Source organism: Chaetodon auriga, chromosome 2, assembly GCF_051107435.1.
Source record: "Chaetodon auriga isolate fChaAug3 chromosome 2, fChaAug3.hap1, whole genome shotgun sequence".
Taxonomy (NCBI): Eukaryota; Metazoa; Chordata; class Actinopteri; order Chaetodontiformes; family Chaetodontidae; genus Chaetodon; species Chaetodon auriga.
In genome coordinates this window covers 14,902,598-14,918,136 of record NC_135075.1, presented here as the reverse complement: position 1 = coordinate 14,918,136, position 15,539 = coordinate 14,902,598, and the positions used below count along the sequence as shown (strand labels likewise).

The window sequence follows — 15,539 nt, the reverse complement described above, 5'->3', positions numbered from 1 at the left end:
AAAGATGCTGAGATGAAAAATCTCTTTGACTGAAGTGAGATAGCCAGAGCTCATAACACATACAGCACCTCTGCTGCCATCATAGGCTCATGTAGATCAGAGTCACAGTCAAGGGGGTCAAGGGGGTGAGGGCGAATGCAGCCCTTCGTTTGTCTTGGGTGCAAAAGTGCCCTTTTCAAATGGAAAACCTTTTGTCCCCCATAAGACACTGGTCTATCAACTGTCTATCATCTATCATGTGGCTAAATAAGGGCTATCCCACATGTCCAGTGTCTGATGTCCTGTGTGAGGATAGCCTGTGCCTTCAGAGAGTTGAGAGATGCCCTGTTTTTGTTATTCATCCTGCCCCTTCAAACTTAGTCCCTGGTTTCCCTGGTTAATAGTGCAAATGCACCACACACACACACACACACACACACACACACACACACACACACACACACACACACACACAGAGGCTTATACTAATCCTTGCGAAAACAAAGTGATATATTTCTCCCAGCGCAGGTCAAAGCGTGGGATGTTCATCAGCATGTTTATCAGGATTATGAGCATTTCATCCATAATATAACCTCTAATATCATACTTACCAAACATTCACTGCTCTAAATGCAAGGATTCAGTGAACATTGTGCAGAAAACCAGTGGGAGATAAGTTGACAAGCAAAAAGATGATACGAGTGATTCTTTCAGACCATTCCCACCAGTGAGCCATGACCCACAGTGACCTTTTGACCTCCTCTAACTGACCTCTCAGTGGGTGGCCTTCACACTGACCAGCCTGGACCATGAATCAACACAAGTGGCTGCTCTTAGATCAGATCTTTGTCAGTGTGGTCATTGTCGTCTCCAGTTTAACAGTACATTTCCAGGCTGATGTTTTTCTACTCAGTCAGTTGCTCTTTTTCTTCTAATTTTTCTCTCCGGCCTGTTGTAATTTAATGTTTCTCCATTACTTTTTTAGCCATTTCTGCCTCTCTATCAAAAAAAAGGAAATCTCCTACCCTATACATTTTGTGTATGTGTTCCTGAATGCCTGTGTATGTACACGAAAGGTCAAAGATGTACATGAAGAAACATGTTTATTACATATGTGAATATAAATTGTGGTCTGAGCGAATGTCAGGATGGGATTATGCCCCAGTGTCAGTGAAGAAAAAAAGTCTGCGTGGTGGGTCAGCCACGTTAATCATAAATCTTTATCTTACAATCCTGCCTCGCACATCCACCCCTTTCATTAACTGACGGCAAAAGGATTAGTGCAGCTAAACCACCGAGATCTGGGGAGAAAAATGAGGGACAAAGTAGCAAGTAAACAGGATCCCTGCTGACCGTGTTGTATGAGATAAAAAGATCTATCTATCTATCTATCTATCTATCTATCTATCTATCTATCTATCTATCAAAAAGCAAACACAATCCAAGGAATGATTGATTTCTTTAGATTTTAATAACATCAAACTTTCCAAAAGAAACAAAAATGAAAAAGAAATAAGAAGATTACAAGAAATCCGATGCAAAATGTGTTTGGAAATGAGATATTCATTTTCACAATGTTAACCTGAGAATGACATTTTTGCTTCTTCACCTTGATCCTCCACTCCATCGCTCCCCTTTTGTCTTCATAGTTTAAAAAGCGTCTTCCTCCTGTAGACTACGTACATTGGGCTAGGAAATCTACCTCTGAATATGTTTCGAGTGCAAAACATGAAATACTGTAATAATCAACAAAGAAAAGTGGACACAAAAGAAATATGAGACAAACTATCAGTCTAAGTAGCAAAGAAAGAGACGCCTTGACCACAAATATATACAGAAGTAAAACCAGACACACACCTGCACATCAGAACAAAGTCCATAAACACTGTATTAAATTAGAGAATAAATAGAAATACTTTTAATTTATGTAGAATATCTGGTTTCACCAAACCTAAATTAGAAGTGCTTATATCACAGTCACAGGACATCTGGTCAAAATGGCCAAAGCAACATTTCCTGCTGCTAAATCATTTGGTAATCTTGTAAAAAGTATCGGTCTAAGTTAAGCATTTTCTAATTCTGACAATGTTCAGCAGTGCTAGTCTAAGTGCACCACACATGTAAACAGACCACTTTTATTCTACTGTTCCTCTACTAGCTGACAGTCTACTGAGAAAGACTCGTCCTTCAGTCTTAAAGTCCACGAGACATCAGTCAGTTCATGAAGGATCAATGAGCAAAGATGATCAGCCGGTTGTATCGATGGCTGAAGCAGAATCAACCCTCCTGATTCCTCTTAGTCTCTGTAGACGGAGGCTATCTGTCGGGGGGCTATATGCGGTGGATGGTAGGAGTCATACGGCCCCTCTAAGTGTACATCATAGCTGGTCTGAGTCTGAAACAGGCCCTGGTCCACAGGGGAGGGGGAGTAGTGGTGTGGAGGTGGGTAGTGGGGTGAAGGCTCCTGTTTGGGCACCAGGTTGCTGCTGATGCTCAGAGGTGGTGTGGGGGGGCCATCGTATGGAGGTGTCCCCACACCGCTAGCGTTGTACTCATTTGGCGAGTGGTTCTCGTACACTCCCCCTTTCATGGCCCTCAGGTGAAGCAGGTGAGCAGAGTCAAAAGTGCCATATGGTGGACTTGGTAGGCCTGGAGAGGAGTAGCTCACCATGCCACCAATGGGAGTGGGTGCTGCCCGCACTCTGTGTCTGTCCTCAGGCCTCATCCCAGCGCTAGAAGCTGGTCCCAGCTGCAAGCAGCCGGCCACCAGGTTGGTGGTGGGCTGTGAGAGCCCCTTACACAGCGTCTCCATGAAAGCCCTGCTCTCTGTGGAAAGGCCCCCCTCCAGGGCCTCAGACAGAGCACAGATGTAGTTGCGGGCCAGCCGCAACGTCTCGATCTTGGACAGTTTCTGTGTTTTGGAGTGACAGGGCATGATGCTGCGCAGGTTCTCCAGTGCATCGTTCAGACCGTGCATGCGTGAACGCTCCCTCGCGTTAGCCTTTACGCGCCTCGCACGGAATCGCTCCAGACGGGCCTTGGTCATCCGCTTTTTCTTGGGCCCTCGACGTTTGGACTCATTTTCATCCTCCTGCCCCTCCTCCTCATCCTCCTCGTCTTCCTCTGCGTCCTCACTCCCCATCTCCTGGTTCTGTTGGTTCACTCCACCTGCTCTGTAGCGGTGCGATGACACTGACGCATCTCCATCAGGTGAGCTCACGTCTCCATCGATCCACTGCAGAGGGCTGACGACCTCCTCTCCCTCAGCTTGTCTCACATATGGCTTAATCATCATCGTACTGTAGAAAGAAGAAAAGGTCTTTGTCAAACACATGCTGTGTGCAGACAGGTAAACAATCCTTATTACAACAACACACATTTCAGAAAAGACATGGCAGTTTTACATAGAAAAGGATGAGTTTATAAAATATGATGTGTTGTTATACAGCACGTTAAAATAACAACACCAACTCAACAACCAGCTACGGCAAAATAACAATGCAGTAAAGTTCTGCACCATGTCGAGGCATCTGGAATCTATAATAATAATGTGATGCTCTAAAAAGGTATTCTGCATTATGGGTACTTTTACTTTAGATATTTTAGGTTGTTGTTAAAGCTTCTGTAATTTTCCTTCAGTCAATATTTGAATGCAGGACTTTTCACATGCTACTTTTATATAAAGAAAGGATCAGGATACTTTTTCCACCCCTGAACCTGACAGCTGTAAGGTGTCCGTCTATGACTGCTCTAGCAAGTATGTAATGACACTAAGATTATGAAGCAAACCATCACAATGTCAGCCTCACACCAAGCAGAAGACCTGGTGATAATATGTTTCAACTGCATTACTTTCTGGGCAATTAGACAGCATTTACGCCTTCATGCAATTAATTCAGATTTACAGAAAATATAATTCAGCAATTAACTGAATACAAATGAAAACTGCTGAGACAATTTGGAGTCCTTCTTTTTGATGTCTGATCGGTTCTTTCAGACCAGGTGATCATTTCTAAATCATCTAAATGTAACTTGGAGCCACTGAGCCTAGGTTTTCATTAACCAATACTAATAACCAGTACTGATAATATCCACAGTCAGCTGTCCTCGAACCTGCCCGTCAGTTTCAGCACCGGACAGTTCCCTCTTGTCGCGCGCTCCTCAGCCACAGGTGGGACTGAAACCAGCACGCGCAGGGAAGCGAGAACGTAAACGGTAACTGTTTGGCGAGTGATGACAATTTGAAGTTTCATGTTTGGCAGCCCCCCCACCCCCCACCCCCCGCTCAGGGTAATCCCGGTCATCTTGTGAACTGGTAATGCCGCGGCGAAAGTCACCGACAGGGCTCCAATCTGGGGCATCGCAGGATTTGCTCCGTGGATGAAGCGAGGACCATGGGATTAAATGAAAGATCGACATCCCCAGATCAGGGACAAAGGACTCAGATGGAATTGAAATCAGACATTTCCAAACGCAGGAATATTAATATCTGTCCACAAATTGCGTGCTTGAGCGGCTATTTGCTAAATGTCAATCAAAGCATATAAAATAAGCCTTTTGTACATGTTTTTTCATTAGATAGATTCATTGTCTGTTCACTCAGGCGTTTTAGTTGGACACCAAAGCTGCAGGCTGCGCCAAAATACAAGATCCCTACATTTGTCACATTAAATGACGACTGATCTGGACCAGAATGAGCACTGATTATCACATAGGCACAAACAAATCGGTCCTTCAGGTCACATAAACTGCTCTCCAAAACCTTGGTGAAACATACCCGTGCTGATGTGTCCCGGGACCTCCTCAGGAACTTTTTGCAGATGACAAGTTTCTCCGCGGATCACAGTGTTGGTCTCTCTGTCCACTGTCACGGTGCTGAATGTCCGAGCTGTGTCCCTGTGCAGAGCTGTCCCACAGAGTCTCAGCGTGGGTCCCTCTGCGGGGACTCTGCGTTTTAACCTCCACGTTAAAGCTCCTCCTCCTCCTCCTCCTTCTCCTCCTCCCATCCGATTTCTGTCGACGCGCTCGAGCTCGCGCGTGGCCGGCCCGTGGCTCGTTGTGTGTGTGTGTGTGTGTGTGTGTGTGTGTGTGTGTGTGTGTGTGTGTGTGGGAGGGGGGGTGCATAAGCTCACTGAAACACTCCAGACAAACGGGAGAGGCCCACTGGCCTTTGTTGCTTTGCTAGGGCGGCCGCCAAATCCGCACGTTTGCATTGAACGGAGGAGAGACGCGCTCAGTCGGCTGAGCCTAACTGTATGTGACAGCTTGAAGTTGCGTGTGAGCAGGTGTTTGCTCCATCCCCTCTTCCAGCCATCCATCCCTCAGCACTGCGCAGACAGGCTGTTGAACAAGTTCATTTCACCCAAGAGGCAGCTCTGACCAGACGTGCTAAGTTTGGTCACATGAGGTGTGCGGTTACAGCATCAGCAGCATCTCTGGGACTTGTTTAATGGCCCCTTTTCTCTGCAGTATGTAGGTCCATGCCTCCTGGATTTAGCTGTTTAAATCACCAGAAGCCATATTGAAGGTTGTTGCCCAGTGTAAAATGTTCTCCAATACAAGTAGCTCTGCTTTCCAAAAGTTTCTGAAGAACAAGCACTATCAAGCAAAATGAACTAAAATATCAAAAGCACCAGATAAGTATTCATTATGCAGATGTACACTTACATGCTGTTGTATTATAAGGGATTATTAGTGTTGATTATTGATATTGACGTATTAACACAAACAACATTTCTAAGTTGTAGCTGGTTGAGGTGGAGCTCAGTTTTACAGTTTTATACACTATTTTATCATATTTTATATACTCAAGAACTGCATGACAGATCTGAGTCTGCAAAGTAAGTACTGAACACAGAAAACAAAGGTGCCGGCTGGAACCCAGAATTGTTTTCAAGGTGATGCCATAGAAGAACCATTTTTGGTTCCACAAGAACCTTTTGGAATACAGTTTTTGTTTTTTAAGTCACTGCTGCCAAACATAGTGGAGTAAGAAGTATAAGTAGTGGAGCAGAAGGAGGATTAAGTAGCATAGAATGAAAATGTTTGTAAAGTCTTCTACTCCATCGACTTTTGGACTCAATGGACAAAAAAAAGTGTGAAAAGCAATGCAGCAGGACCAAGCAGCAACCTCTGGACCTGAAAAATGAAACCAGTGTGAACGTGCCAAGTCAATCGCCATAGACCCCCACGTTAAACTTTACAGCAGAAATGAACGTGTTTACACCCTGGTACAAAAAACTGTTTTTGCTCTTTATAGCTAATGTCCACGTTTATGACAACTGTGAGCAGGTTTTTTTTATATAACTCACTCGTTTCTCATAAGCAGTAGTAGTAGTCCCCAAGAGCAGTAAACAGTTTTAATACGTAAAATCAGTGGAGCTCCCCTTAAAGAACAAACACCTGAAAATTGCACAATACTTGAGTAAATGTGTGCTACATTCCACCACTGATATTTTTCAATAGGCTGACAGCTGTGTCACCATAAAGCAAAGATTCCTTTGCTCGATAATGATGTATTGATTTGAAACTGTGCAAAAGATTAATATGTTTCATAGCTGTTTAAACACTGTCAGCATGACCCATCACTACAACTTCGCTGTCATTTGACAGAGAGAAGTAGCTAAAAGGGACGTGCTGTATATGGAAGCAAAATTATTTATGTCTTAAAAAGGACTAATTTCTGCTTTTCAGTAAAATAATCCCAAGTCATTCTTATGTTACCTGTTTAAAACTCAACCAAAAGGCTTGCAACAGTGACAGGTGACAGTTCAAATGGGATTCATTACATTTGTCAAACAGATAAAATAATTAACTTTGTTCAAGTTGTGGATTCGGCATGTTCACACACTAATTCAGATTTATAAAGATTAGTAAATAAGGAAAGATCATAATGCACAACCTCACTGTTGAAACGCGTTCAGTCAGATTATTAAAATGAACCCGTCTTGTTTTATTCCAGGTGAGTTTTCCATAAATAATCTGTCATAATCTGTCTCTCAACCACACTAATGTTCTGTGACAAAGAAGTCACATCACTGATCTGGGAACAGAGAGGCAGAAAATATGCGTGATGCAGAAACACACACAGTGAGGCTTGAGGTATAAGGTACTCTGCACTCCCAAACTATGTGCTTCTCATCCCGCATTTATTCCCTGGTCGACCAACTTCCCCACTGCTCCTCCCTCCTGGGTCTCTGCCTTTCCGATTCTACGCCTGCAGCCTGAAATGGGAATAGCAGAGCCGGGCCATCCCCAGAGTGGAACTAGCAGGGGAATATGACAGCCCAGGCCTTGCGTCCCCATTGCACACACTCATAGCACTGTTTATGTTACTAAAACAAATTAGACCTTGTGTTTCATCCTGTTTTTGAGGTATGAATTGTGTCCTGACTTGCGAAATACGTCTGTCATGTCAAAACTGCCCTTTGTCCCTCCTTTAACATTTTTATTTTCAGTTTGACCCACTTACTGTATATCATCTAGTCTTCATGCTCCACAAGTGGTGCTCAAGTGTATTGCTGTATGTATGCCATAATGTCCCCTGGTCCCTCAGTGCGGACCACTCATGATGAAGTCCCACTACAGATGGTCTTCTCTTCAACATATCTCTTATTTAAACAGTCTGTGGCTCAGATGCTCATCTATCCTCCACTGGCTGCTCAGCTCACTCAGCATGTTCGCATTGCTCAGAGGACTCTGCCTCCCTCACCTTGTCTAGGTACGTTTGTGAGATAGGAATGTAGTTTGTTCTAATGAAAATGTGAAGGACAGATAAAACTTCACTCCAGTACACACACAAACATGACCTTCCTCTGAATCCCCAGAGTTGCTGTTTGTGACAGTGGGGGAAAGTGGGTTTTGTCCATCTGTCACACAGGAAGTCCTCAGAGAGACGCCAACGCCACAGCATGAAGAGCGTGTGCATGTTAATGTGTGTGGAAGATTGCATGTGCAGCGTTCTTCCTGCAATTTCCAGCAAGTCACAGACGGTCAGTTCAACAGACCAAGATCTGTCAGCGTGCATATTTCTGTGTCTGCTTCAACATTTCTACCATTGGAAACTGCAATGACAAAACCCTCATCAAATTGTCTGGAAAACTCACAAAAACTCCAGAGAATGAACGTTGCTCTCTATTTCATGGTCCCCCATCAACTTTAGAAATGGCCGGCATATAAGCCAAACTTGAACCTCCCTCCAGCCCAGCACCGACCCTGGGGAGACAGGGGTGATGTTGACCATGTGTCCTCCTGCTAACCATCTCATTGATGGACCCCACTACTCGGTAAAATAGAGACCCCCCTTCTGCCTGAACCCCTAAACCCCCTTAACCCTTCCCTAAACCCTCTGTTGGCCCCCTGTTGTGCGTGCTCATTGGCTGACCGCCTTCAGGCGTCCCTTTTCCACGGGTCCATTGTCTGGCCCCATAAGCAGCTTTGTTTCTGCATGTGCAGCTGGGCTAGCCCGCGCAGCCATTAGCCACAACACGCTAAAGGGAGAGCGGGATAATATAATTACAAAACAAAAGTCAGGTGGCTCACGAGATCTGCCAGGAGGAGCCCATTTGGGGGAGATGCGAGGACACGCTGGCGGGTGGCCAGCTATAATTCGATTATGAAGTTGTGTGAGTGACAAAAGAAACAATTGAATCTTTTTTTTCTTTTATTTGCCCCACTGTGATTTAATTTGATTCCTCTGTGGCTTTAAAAGGAGGGCAGCGTGAAAAGAGAGAAGATTTACTCTTCTAATTTCTAGAGTCACCAGCTCAGAAAATGTAATATGGTCTGACAAAATAGCAAATTCTTCCCTGGGCCGACTTTGACTATTGTCATGTTTCTTCGACACTTTGACTGCATGTGAGGCCCAAATCAAATGAATCGCTGAAGGCGGCAGTTTTCCTGCAGACTGACTGGTCTTGTGCTCTTGTTTTGCATGAATGCACAGAGACTGCTGGACAATGGGATCAGTGGCAGATCCATCTCCTGTAATACTTTCTTCAAACAGGGCTGCAAGTGTGTCCCCCTGTTCTGTCGGCAGACCAGAATTTATCCTGTTAGTCACCCTAGATGAGTGAAAGAGTAAAATCAACCCCCATCCCAGCTGGACACACACACACACACACACACACACATAACACACACTTACTTAACCCCACACGGGGGAGTTACACACACAGCTTTATGGACAGCTGATAAGAACAGGTTTAGCTGGTGGCTACTGTTTGAAGCAGGTCAAGCAGAACAGAATCTGTTAATGTCTTTTTGTTTCTATAGTTCATACTGCAAAAGACTGCATTTTGTTTTGTTTTTGTTTTTTTTTTTGTTTTTTTTGTTTTGTTCTGCTGCTTTATGAGACAATAAGCAATTGTGTCAGATGCACACATGCTCTTACTACTGAAGGGTTGTTGTCAGTATTGTGGCCACTCAGGGTGTGTAAACGCCCATTTTTTGCCCCATTAGGCACAGTTTTATCGTGCCCCTGGGAGAGCACCACATTCTCCTGCTCTGTAAGACTGCTCGGAGAGGTCACGCTGCAGGTTAGTCCACTGTCTGCTTTACTGTTTTACTTATGCAAGTGGATATGTGCGTGTCAGAGTGGGCCACTTCTGAAAAGAAGCAATAATCTTTTCTCCGATTATTTCACACTGCTTTATTGAAACATTGAGGGAATGGCAGTGACGTTCGCGGTATCACCTCATAAAGTATCTTTTAAACTGCATGAGCAGACTTTTCTGTGAGTTGCTTGTTGTTTAACAGATGGCAGCTTCAGTTTGGGGTTGCAGGAAAGGCAGAGCCGATGAACTTCTTCCCATTACCATAGAAAGAATTTTCCCATGTGTAAGTTTGGATAATGAGCTCCTTCCCTCCCAGGCTCAGACGACACCTGCGGATGAGGGACAATGAAAGATCTAAATCAGAAAAGAGACACATGGAGGAAAACGTTGCAGGACATGTAGATATACTCACTGTTTTCCAGGGCGAGTGATGTAGCAGAGGCTGTACATGGCCAAGTCAAACTCAGGGCTGCAGCCAATGATGGCAGAGCCGACCTGCTTGAAGTATCCCTCCCACATGAACTGCATCCCCATGACATCAGGGTAGTTCAACCACTGAGCGCAGGTGAAAGAAAGAAACAGAGAAAATAAAGTCAGTGTTTCACATGTCACAGTGTAAATCAGCATATTGATACTGTGGATGCTTACAGGCCCGTTGAAGCTGTGGCTGTAGTACTCCAGCTGTCCTCTTTTCTCCAGGCGGTAAAACTGGATCCAGTTGTGGAAACCAGACACCTTTCCTCCCTTAATCTCTCCTGTTACAGAATATGTTTCTTTACAATCACGAAGAAAATGTATTTGCCAAATATATGTCATTTGAAAGAAATCTCCTCTGTCTGCACCTGCGAAGATGTGTTCAAAGCCGCTGGAGTCCATCTGGTTGTTGTTGCGAGAGTACAGACCGAACCACATCTTTTTCAGGTCCTGGATGAACTCTCCCTCTGATGCATAGACGCCTTAAAAAAACACAACAACATAGACTATAGACAGCAGAGCAGAGGTTTTCAGACTGTTCTTACACTGTCCAAGGCTATCATTATCTTACATTCATATCACAAACATCCATACATCCACCCCGGAATCAAAGAAAAAGCATGCGCCTTACAACTGCACTAACTTTCCTGACAATCATTACATTTTTAAGTTCTCTTCAGTAACAAGGTAATCCAGTGATAGTTGTCTGTACATCCATGGGTACTTCATAAACAGGTCAGAAATCCAATGATCTTAACTCTGTGTGTGAAGCACTGAGCGGGTGTCAGGATGGACTACGATGTGGACGTACTTACCCTTGGTGTAGAGGAAAGCAAACAGCTCTCGGCCCAGCTCGGTGTTGGACATGGTCTCCCTGAGGAAGGTGTCCTGCTCAGCCAGCTGCTGAGAAGTGAAGTCCTCTGCCTGTCCAGTCATCCTGTGGTAGTTGTCCAGCAGAGCCAGGAGAGCAGCGTAGGTGGGTCTGGTGAACAGGGCACCCTCATCCACATACTGGAACAAACTGGAAGCACAAGAACAAAACACCAAATGACACGGATGAAGAAGAGGAGCCAATGAATGAGAGAACTGTGCTAATGCTCACCGTTTAGAGGAGAGGTCTTTCTTGGAGCTGGTCTGAGAGTCGGCAATCAGAGCTTGAGGGTCGATGATCACCTCTGAGGCTGAAGCCTTGTTTGAATCCAGAGCGTAGAGGGTCTCAGAGACGGCTTTAATGTCGGCGTCAGTGATCACACTTCCTCCAGCTCCCCCATTACCTGTAGATCATCACAAACACACACAGATAATGTCTTTATCGCGTCAGTGTTCACTCTAAATCGTGATTTCTGCTTTTCTGTAGCACATGTGGTATTACCAGTGCTGGAAAGCTATTACTTAAGTACACATTTGAGGTACTTCACTCAATTGCTTCCATTTTATGTTACTTTCTACTAAAATCCTGTATCTTTTCCTCAACTACATTTATTTCAGCTTTAAGTTATTTTTCAGATCAAGATTTTACATAATTAAAATAAACTGTATAATCAGTAGATAAATATGCTGTAGAATACTATTAGAAGATATATTTTTATTCATGTATTTTTAAACATCACTGCAGTATAAAAAATAGTTTCACTAAGCTCCACCTCGACCAGATTAAAATGCTGTTTACATCAGTAATTTTAGTATAAAACACTGTGAAAGGAGCTGTTCTCCATCATGAGCACTCTGTAATTTTACTTGTGCAAAGTTTTGAAAGCACGACTTTTTCTTGTCTTGCAGTATATTTATATTGCAGTATTGTTACTTTGACTTAAGAATATGTTGTATAGCACAACAGTGACACCTGCTGGTCACAAACAAAAAGAAGATTTCACCACGCAAACCCGCAGTATTAGAAGTGTTCAGGTCCTTTATATTAAAAGTACTGATACTGCTTTCTAAAAATACTAGATTATAAGTAAAAGTCCTGCATTTGAAATCTTGCTTCAGTAAAACATAAAGTATTATCAGCAAAATGTTATTTGGTCAGGTTTTGCAGAAAGTCGACCCCTGTGATTAATATATATGATAATAAATGACATTATTGATTACTATTATTAATACTGATGCATCAGTATTTAAGTAACAATATACCATTGCAGCTGGTCGAGGTGGAGCTCATTTTAACAGCTTCATAAACAGTTTAGTTTAGTTCAGTGGTTCCCAATCTAGGGGTCAGGCCCCCTCAGAGGACCGCAAGATAAATCTGAGGGTCAGTAGATGATTAATGGGAGACGGAGGAAAAATTGAAGTTTTGCCACATTTCATATTCATTTTAGGTTTTTCTCTAATCTTCTCTTATTTTTTTTAAATATTGCATAATTTGACTTCTTTGAGCCTTAACCAGTTATTTGAGTGAAACAGTCACTGTAAGAATCTGATACACTGACAAAAATATCTGATTGAGAATTTCAGCCTTTTCAGTGGCACTGTGTTCAGTGTTTGGCTGCTGACTGCTTAGATTCAGTGTCCACCATGTGAAAGTGACCAGGAGTCACGAGCAGAGGAGCTGTTCAAACAGAAACCAGCTGACTGACAGTGGTGATGTCCTGCGTGGCACGTGAGTCAGCTGTAGGTGACACATGTTTGGTCTTACTGTCGCAAAGGTCAGCGAAGTCGCTGCAGCAGTTGCTGTGCTGGGCGCACTTGGAGTTGCAGTGGCACTTGTTCTGAGAGTTGTATTTCTCATCACATCGGCCTTTGCAAGATGTTTCAGCTAGAGGGAAAAGTAGCACACTTGTGATCAGAGAAAAGGTATTAATAATAGCATAGAAATGACAGATTGAACTTGAACAGAATTAAAGAAACATACTGGAAAGTTAAAGAGTTATAAAACTGCTTTTGTCACTCACCTTTACACGTTTCAGTGTAGTCAGAGCAACAGTCACTGTAACGTTCACAGGATGGGTTACACTGACAGGAGAAATTACTGTCTGTTCCATAACCACACCGGCCCCGACATGAGTCCCGGGTGTCTGAGAATCAACAGGACAAATATTTTACTGACCTCGCCACAGCCTACATGAACTCCTGGATGACATGGCTATACACACCCATCACCTGTTATACTGATGTTTGTCTGCTGTTCTTCAATAATTTTAATTTCAATAAAAACAGTATAACACAGACACCAAATCTATTATTTACATTGAAATAGTTTTGGCCCCAAAAGAAGAAAATTAAATGACTGAAACTTCATTGAGTTGATGTCTCCACAGTGTTGTAGGACAGGGGTGAACACTGCTGTAACCATTTTCCCCCAAATGCTCTTCAATGTTCAATTTATTTTCCGGTCTAGAAAAGTGAAAGTGACCCTTGATCATGACTGAACCACAGCAGCGCAGGACCGTCTGCAGTCTACTCAGTGGTTAGACTGAGAAGGTTTAAGCTGTGATCTGTGAGTCCATCGTATGTTTAGCTGATAGTCAGTGATCCAATTCAAACAGTGCTAACCTGAGACCAAACCTCTATTTCTATTTGGCCATTTCAAGAATAGCTTTGCTAAAGCAACGCGCCTGTTAATTCCAGCTTGTTGTAGACACTATTGTGCACCTGTTCCTATTTAAATCTGCACAGATTTTGATGCTGAGCTTCCAGCTTCTTGTACCAATGATGGTGATTTCTTATATTCTTATTTAACTGTTGCTCAGAGGAATCTTTGTCTCTTTCTGCCCTTTCAGCTGTCATTCTGGTTGAACCATCGTAAACAACAAAACAACATCTATTAGTAAAGAGGACTTTCTACAATCTAAAAGCATGAACGACCATTCAACGCTGTAGTCCTCTCAATCATCTGACTGCACTGAATCAATTTTTTGTGACAGGTGATCCCAAACTTTTCTAACTTCACTTTTGTACATAAACCTGTTGACTGTGTAAAAGTGCAGAAAAAGTCTCTTACTGCTGTATCCCTGGTGGAATAGGGCCACGCAAAGTACAAGAACAGCAATGACCTTCATCTTGGCTCAGCTGCAACGTGGAAACAAGGTGAGCTGACTGTAATCATGGCCTGCCTTTTATAGCAAGTTTCACCTGACCAGTCCGAACGGGATGCCCTCATTAACCCAGCCTATGCAGGCTGTCAGGTTCTTCCTCGGGATCAAGTCTCCTGGATAAAATGTGCTGTCAGTTGTGACATGTTATCACCTTAATTGTAGTCTTTTGTTCACAGTGGTAATGTACATTTGCAAAAGAATAATGACTGACTTGTTTTAGAGCAGGACGTCTCAATAAACTGGAGACTTAAATAATAATAATCAAAAATGTGTAAAGAAACTTTTTCTCTATCTCATTTCTGTGAAACTGCACACCTGCTTAGCACGCCGGCGGTGCTTTAATGTATCAGAATGAGACCATATCAAGAGGTGAGCTGTGATAATGACTGCCATCTCAGATGTTATACTCTTAAATTACAATTAATATAATTTTTTTCAAAGGAAAACACTGAATCTAAATGTCCCTTTTAGCTTGTTGCACTTAAGGTTATATTTTCCAGTACAAATTAAAAGGAACAAAAATACATTTACTCAGTGATCTTTTCTTCTTTCTCCTGCCAGAGAGACCAGATGCTGAGTTTCACAGGGTTTATCTAAGATAGCTCTGAATACTCAGAACAGCTAAACGCTCTCAGTCTGTCTGTTCATGTTCAAGTCACATGCTCCCACTGCAGATACCACACAACAAAGATGCATGTATATCCTTTGAGTTACACAAAGAGTATACCACAAAATGTAAATTTAAGTTTTGAGGCTCTCAGATGCTCAGAACAGAAAGAAAGAACTTAGGGGGAGAAAATGAACAGCTGTTGTGCAGTTTCACTTGGGAATTTCTGCTTCTCTGTCAGTGCAGTTTAAATCACTTTTGTCCCCTATAGACATAAATGACATTGTAGCATTTCTTTGCCCCAGAACAGTGTACATTTTAGGTTCCAGATAGAAAAGATGGATAAAGATGGACAACATCCATATACTGCTGAATTTTTCATATTTTACTGAAGTATAATTTATTAATACTATGCTGGAAAAATACTCCATTACAATAAAAATAATAATAATAATTAAAAGAAACTATTAAAGTATGAAAAATTAAAGTATCAGTGGAGAAAAACGGCCCCTGTTATTGTTATACTGTTACAAAATTATCATTAGATTATCATTCCTCATGATTTCATGCAAAAGCAGGATTTTTCTGTTGTAGTTAGAAAAGGTGGAGCTCATTTTAAAAATTTTGTGTAAGACTAACAAGTAAATGTAGTGGAGTGAGAAGTACAATGTTCCTTCTGAAATGGTGCAGAAGAGTAGAAGTATCTGCATGAGAGGGAAATACCCAAATAGTAAATCAGAATCAGAATCGGCTTTACTGGCCATGTATGTGTGAAAAAAGAGGGGAAAAAAGGCCCATGCCTGGACATGGCTTTGAAACTGCAGGTATACTCCCGAACTGTAGAGGGCGCTGAGCAGCAATACGTAACCTTATGTAGGTTATTTTGGCCCT

At 42.8% G+C, this 15,539-nt stretch overlaps 2 protein-coding genes across 2 annotated transcripts; both read right to left on the bottom strand.

The window, feature by feature from the left end:
• Positions 1 to 1,440: 1,440 nt before the first annotated feature.
• LOC143331437 (neurogenic differentiation factor 4-like) lies at positions 1,441 to 4,892 on the bottom strand. The gene is made up of 2 exons (XM_076748306.1): positions 4,757 to 4,892; positions 1,441 to 3,278 (listed from the first exon to the last, which is right to left on the bottom strand). The coding sequence occupies exon 2, from the start codon at positions 3,272 to 3,274 to the stop codon at positions 2,276 to 2,278; it is 999 nt and encodes a 332-aa protein (XP_076604421.1). The 5' UTR covers positions 3,275 to 3,278; positions 4,757 to 4,892; the 3' UTR covers positions 1,441 to 2,275.
• Positions 4,893 to 9,744: 4,852 nt separating this feature from the next.
• On the bottom strand, positions 9,745 to 14,005 carry endou (endonuclease, polyU-specific). The gene is made up of 9 exons (XM_076741865.1): positions 13,948 to 14,005; positions 12,899 to 13,021; positions 12,643 to 12,762; positions 11,110 to 11,281; positions 10,823 to 11,028; positions 10,376 to 10,489; positions 10,182 to 10,288; positions 9,946 to 10,088; positions 9,745 to 9,862 (listed from the first exon to the last, which is right to left on the bottom strand). The coding sequence occupies exons 1-9, from the start codon at positions 14,003 to 14,005 to the stop codon at positions 9,745 to 9,747; spliced, it is 1,161 nt and encodes a 386-aa protein (XP_076597980.1).
• Positions 14,006 to 15,539: the final 1,534 nt, after the last annotated feature.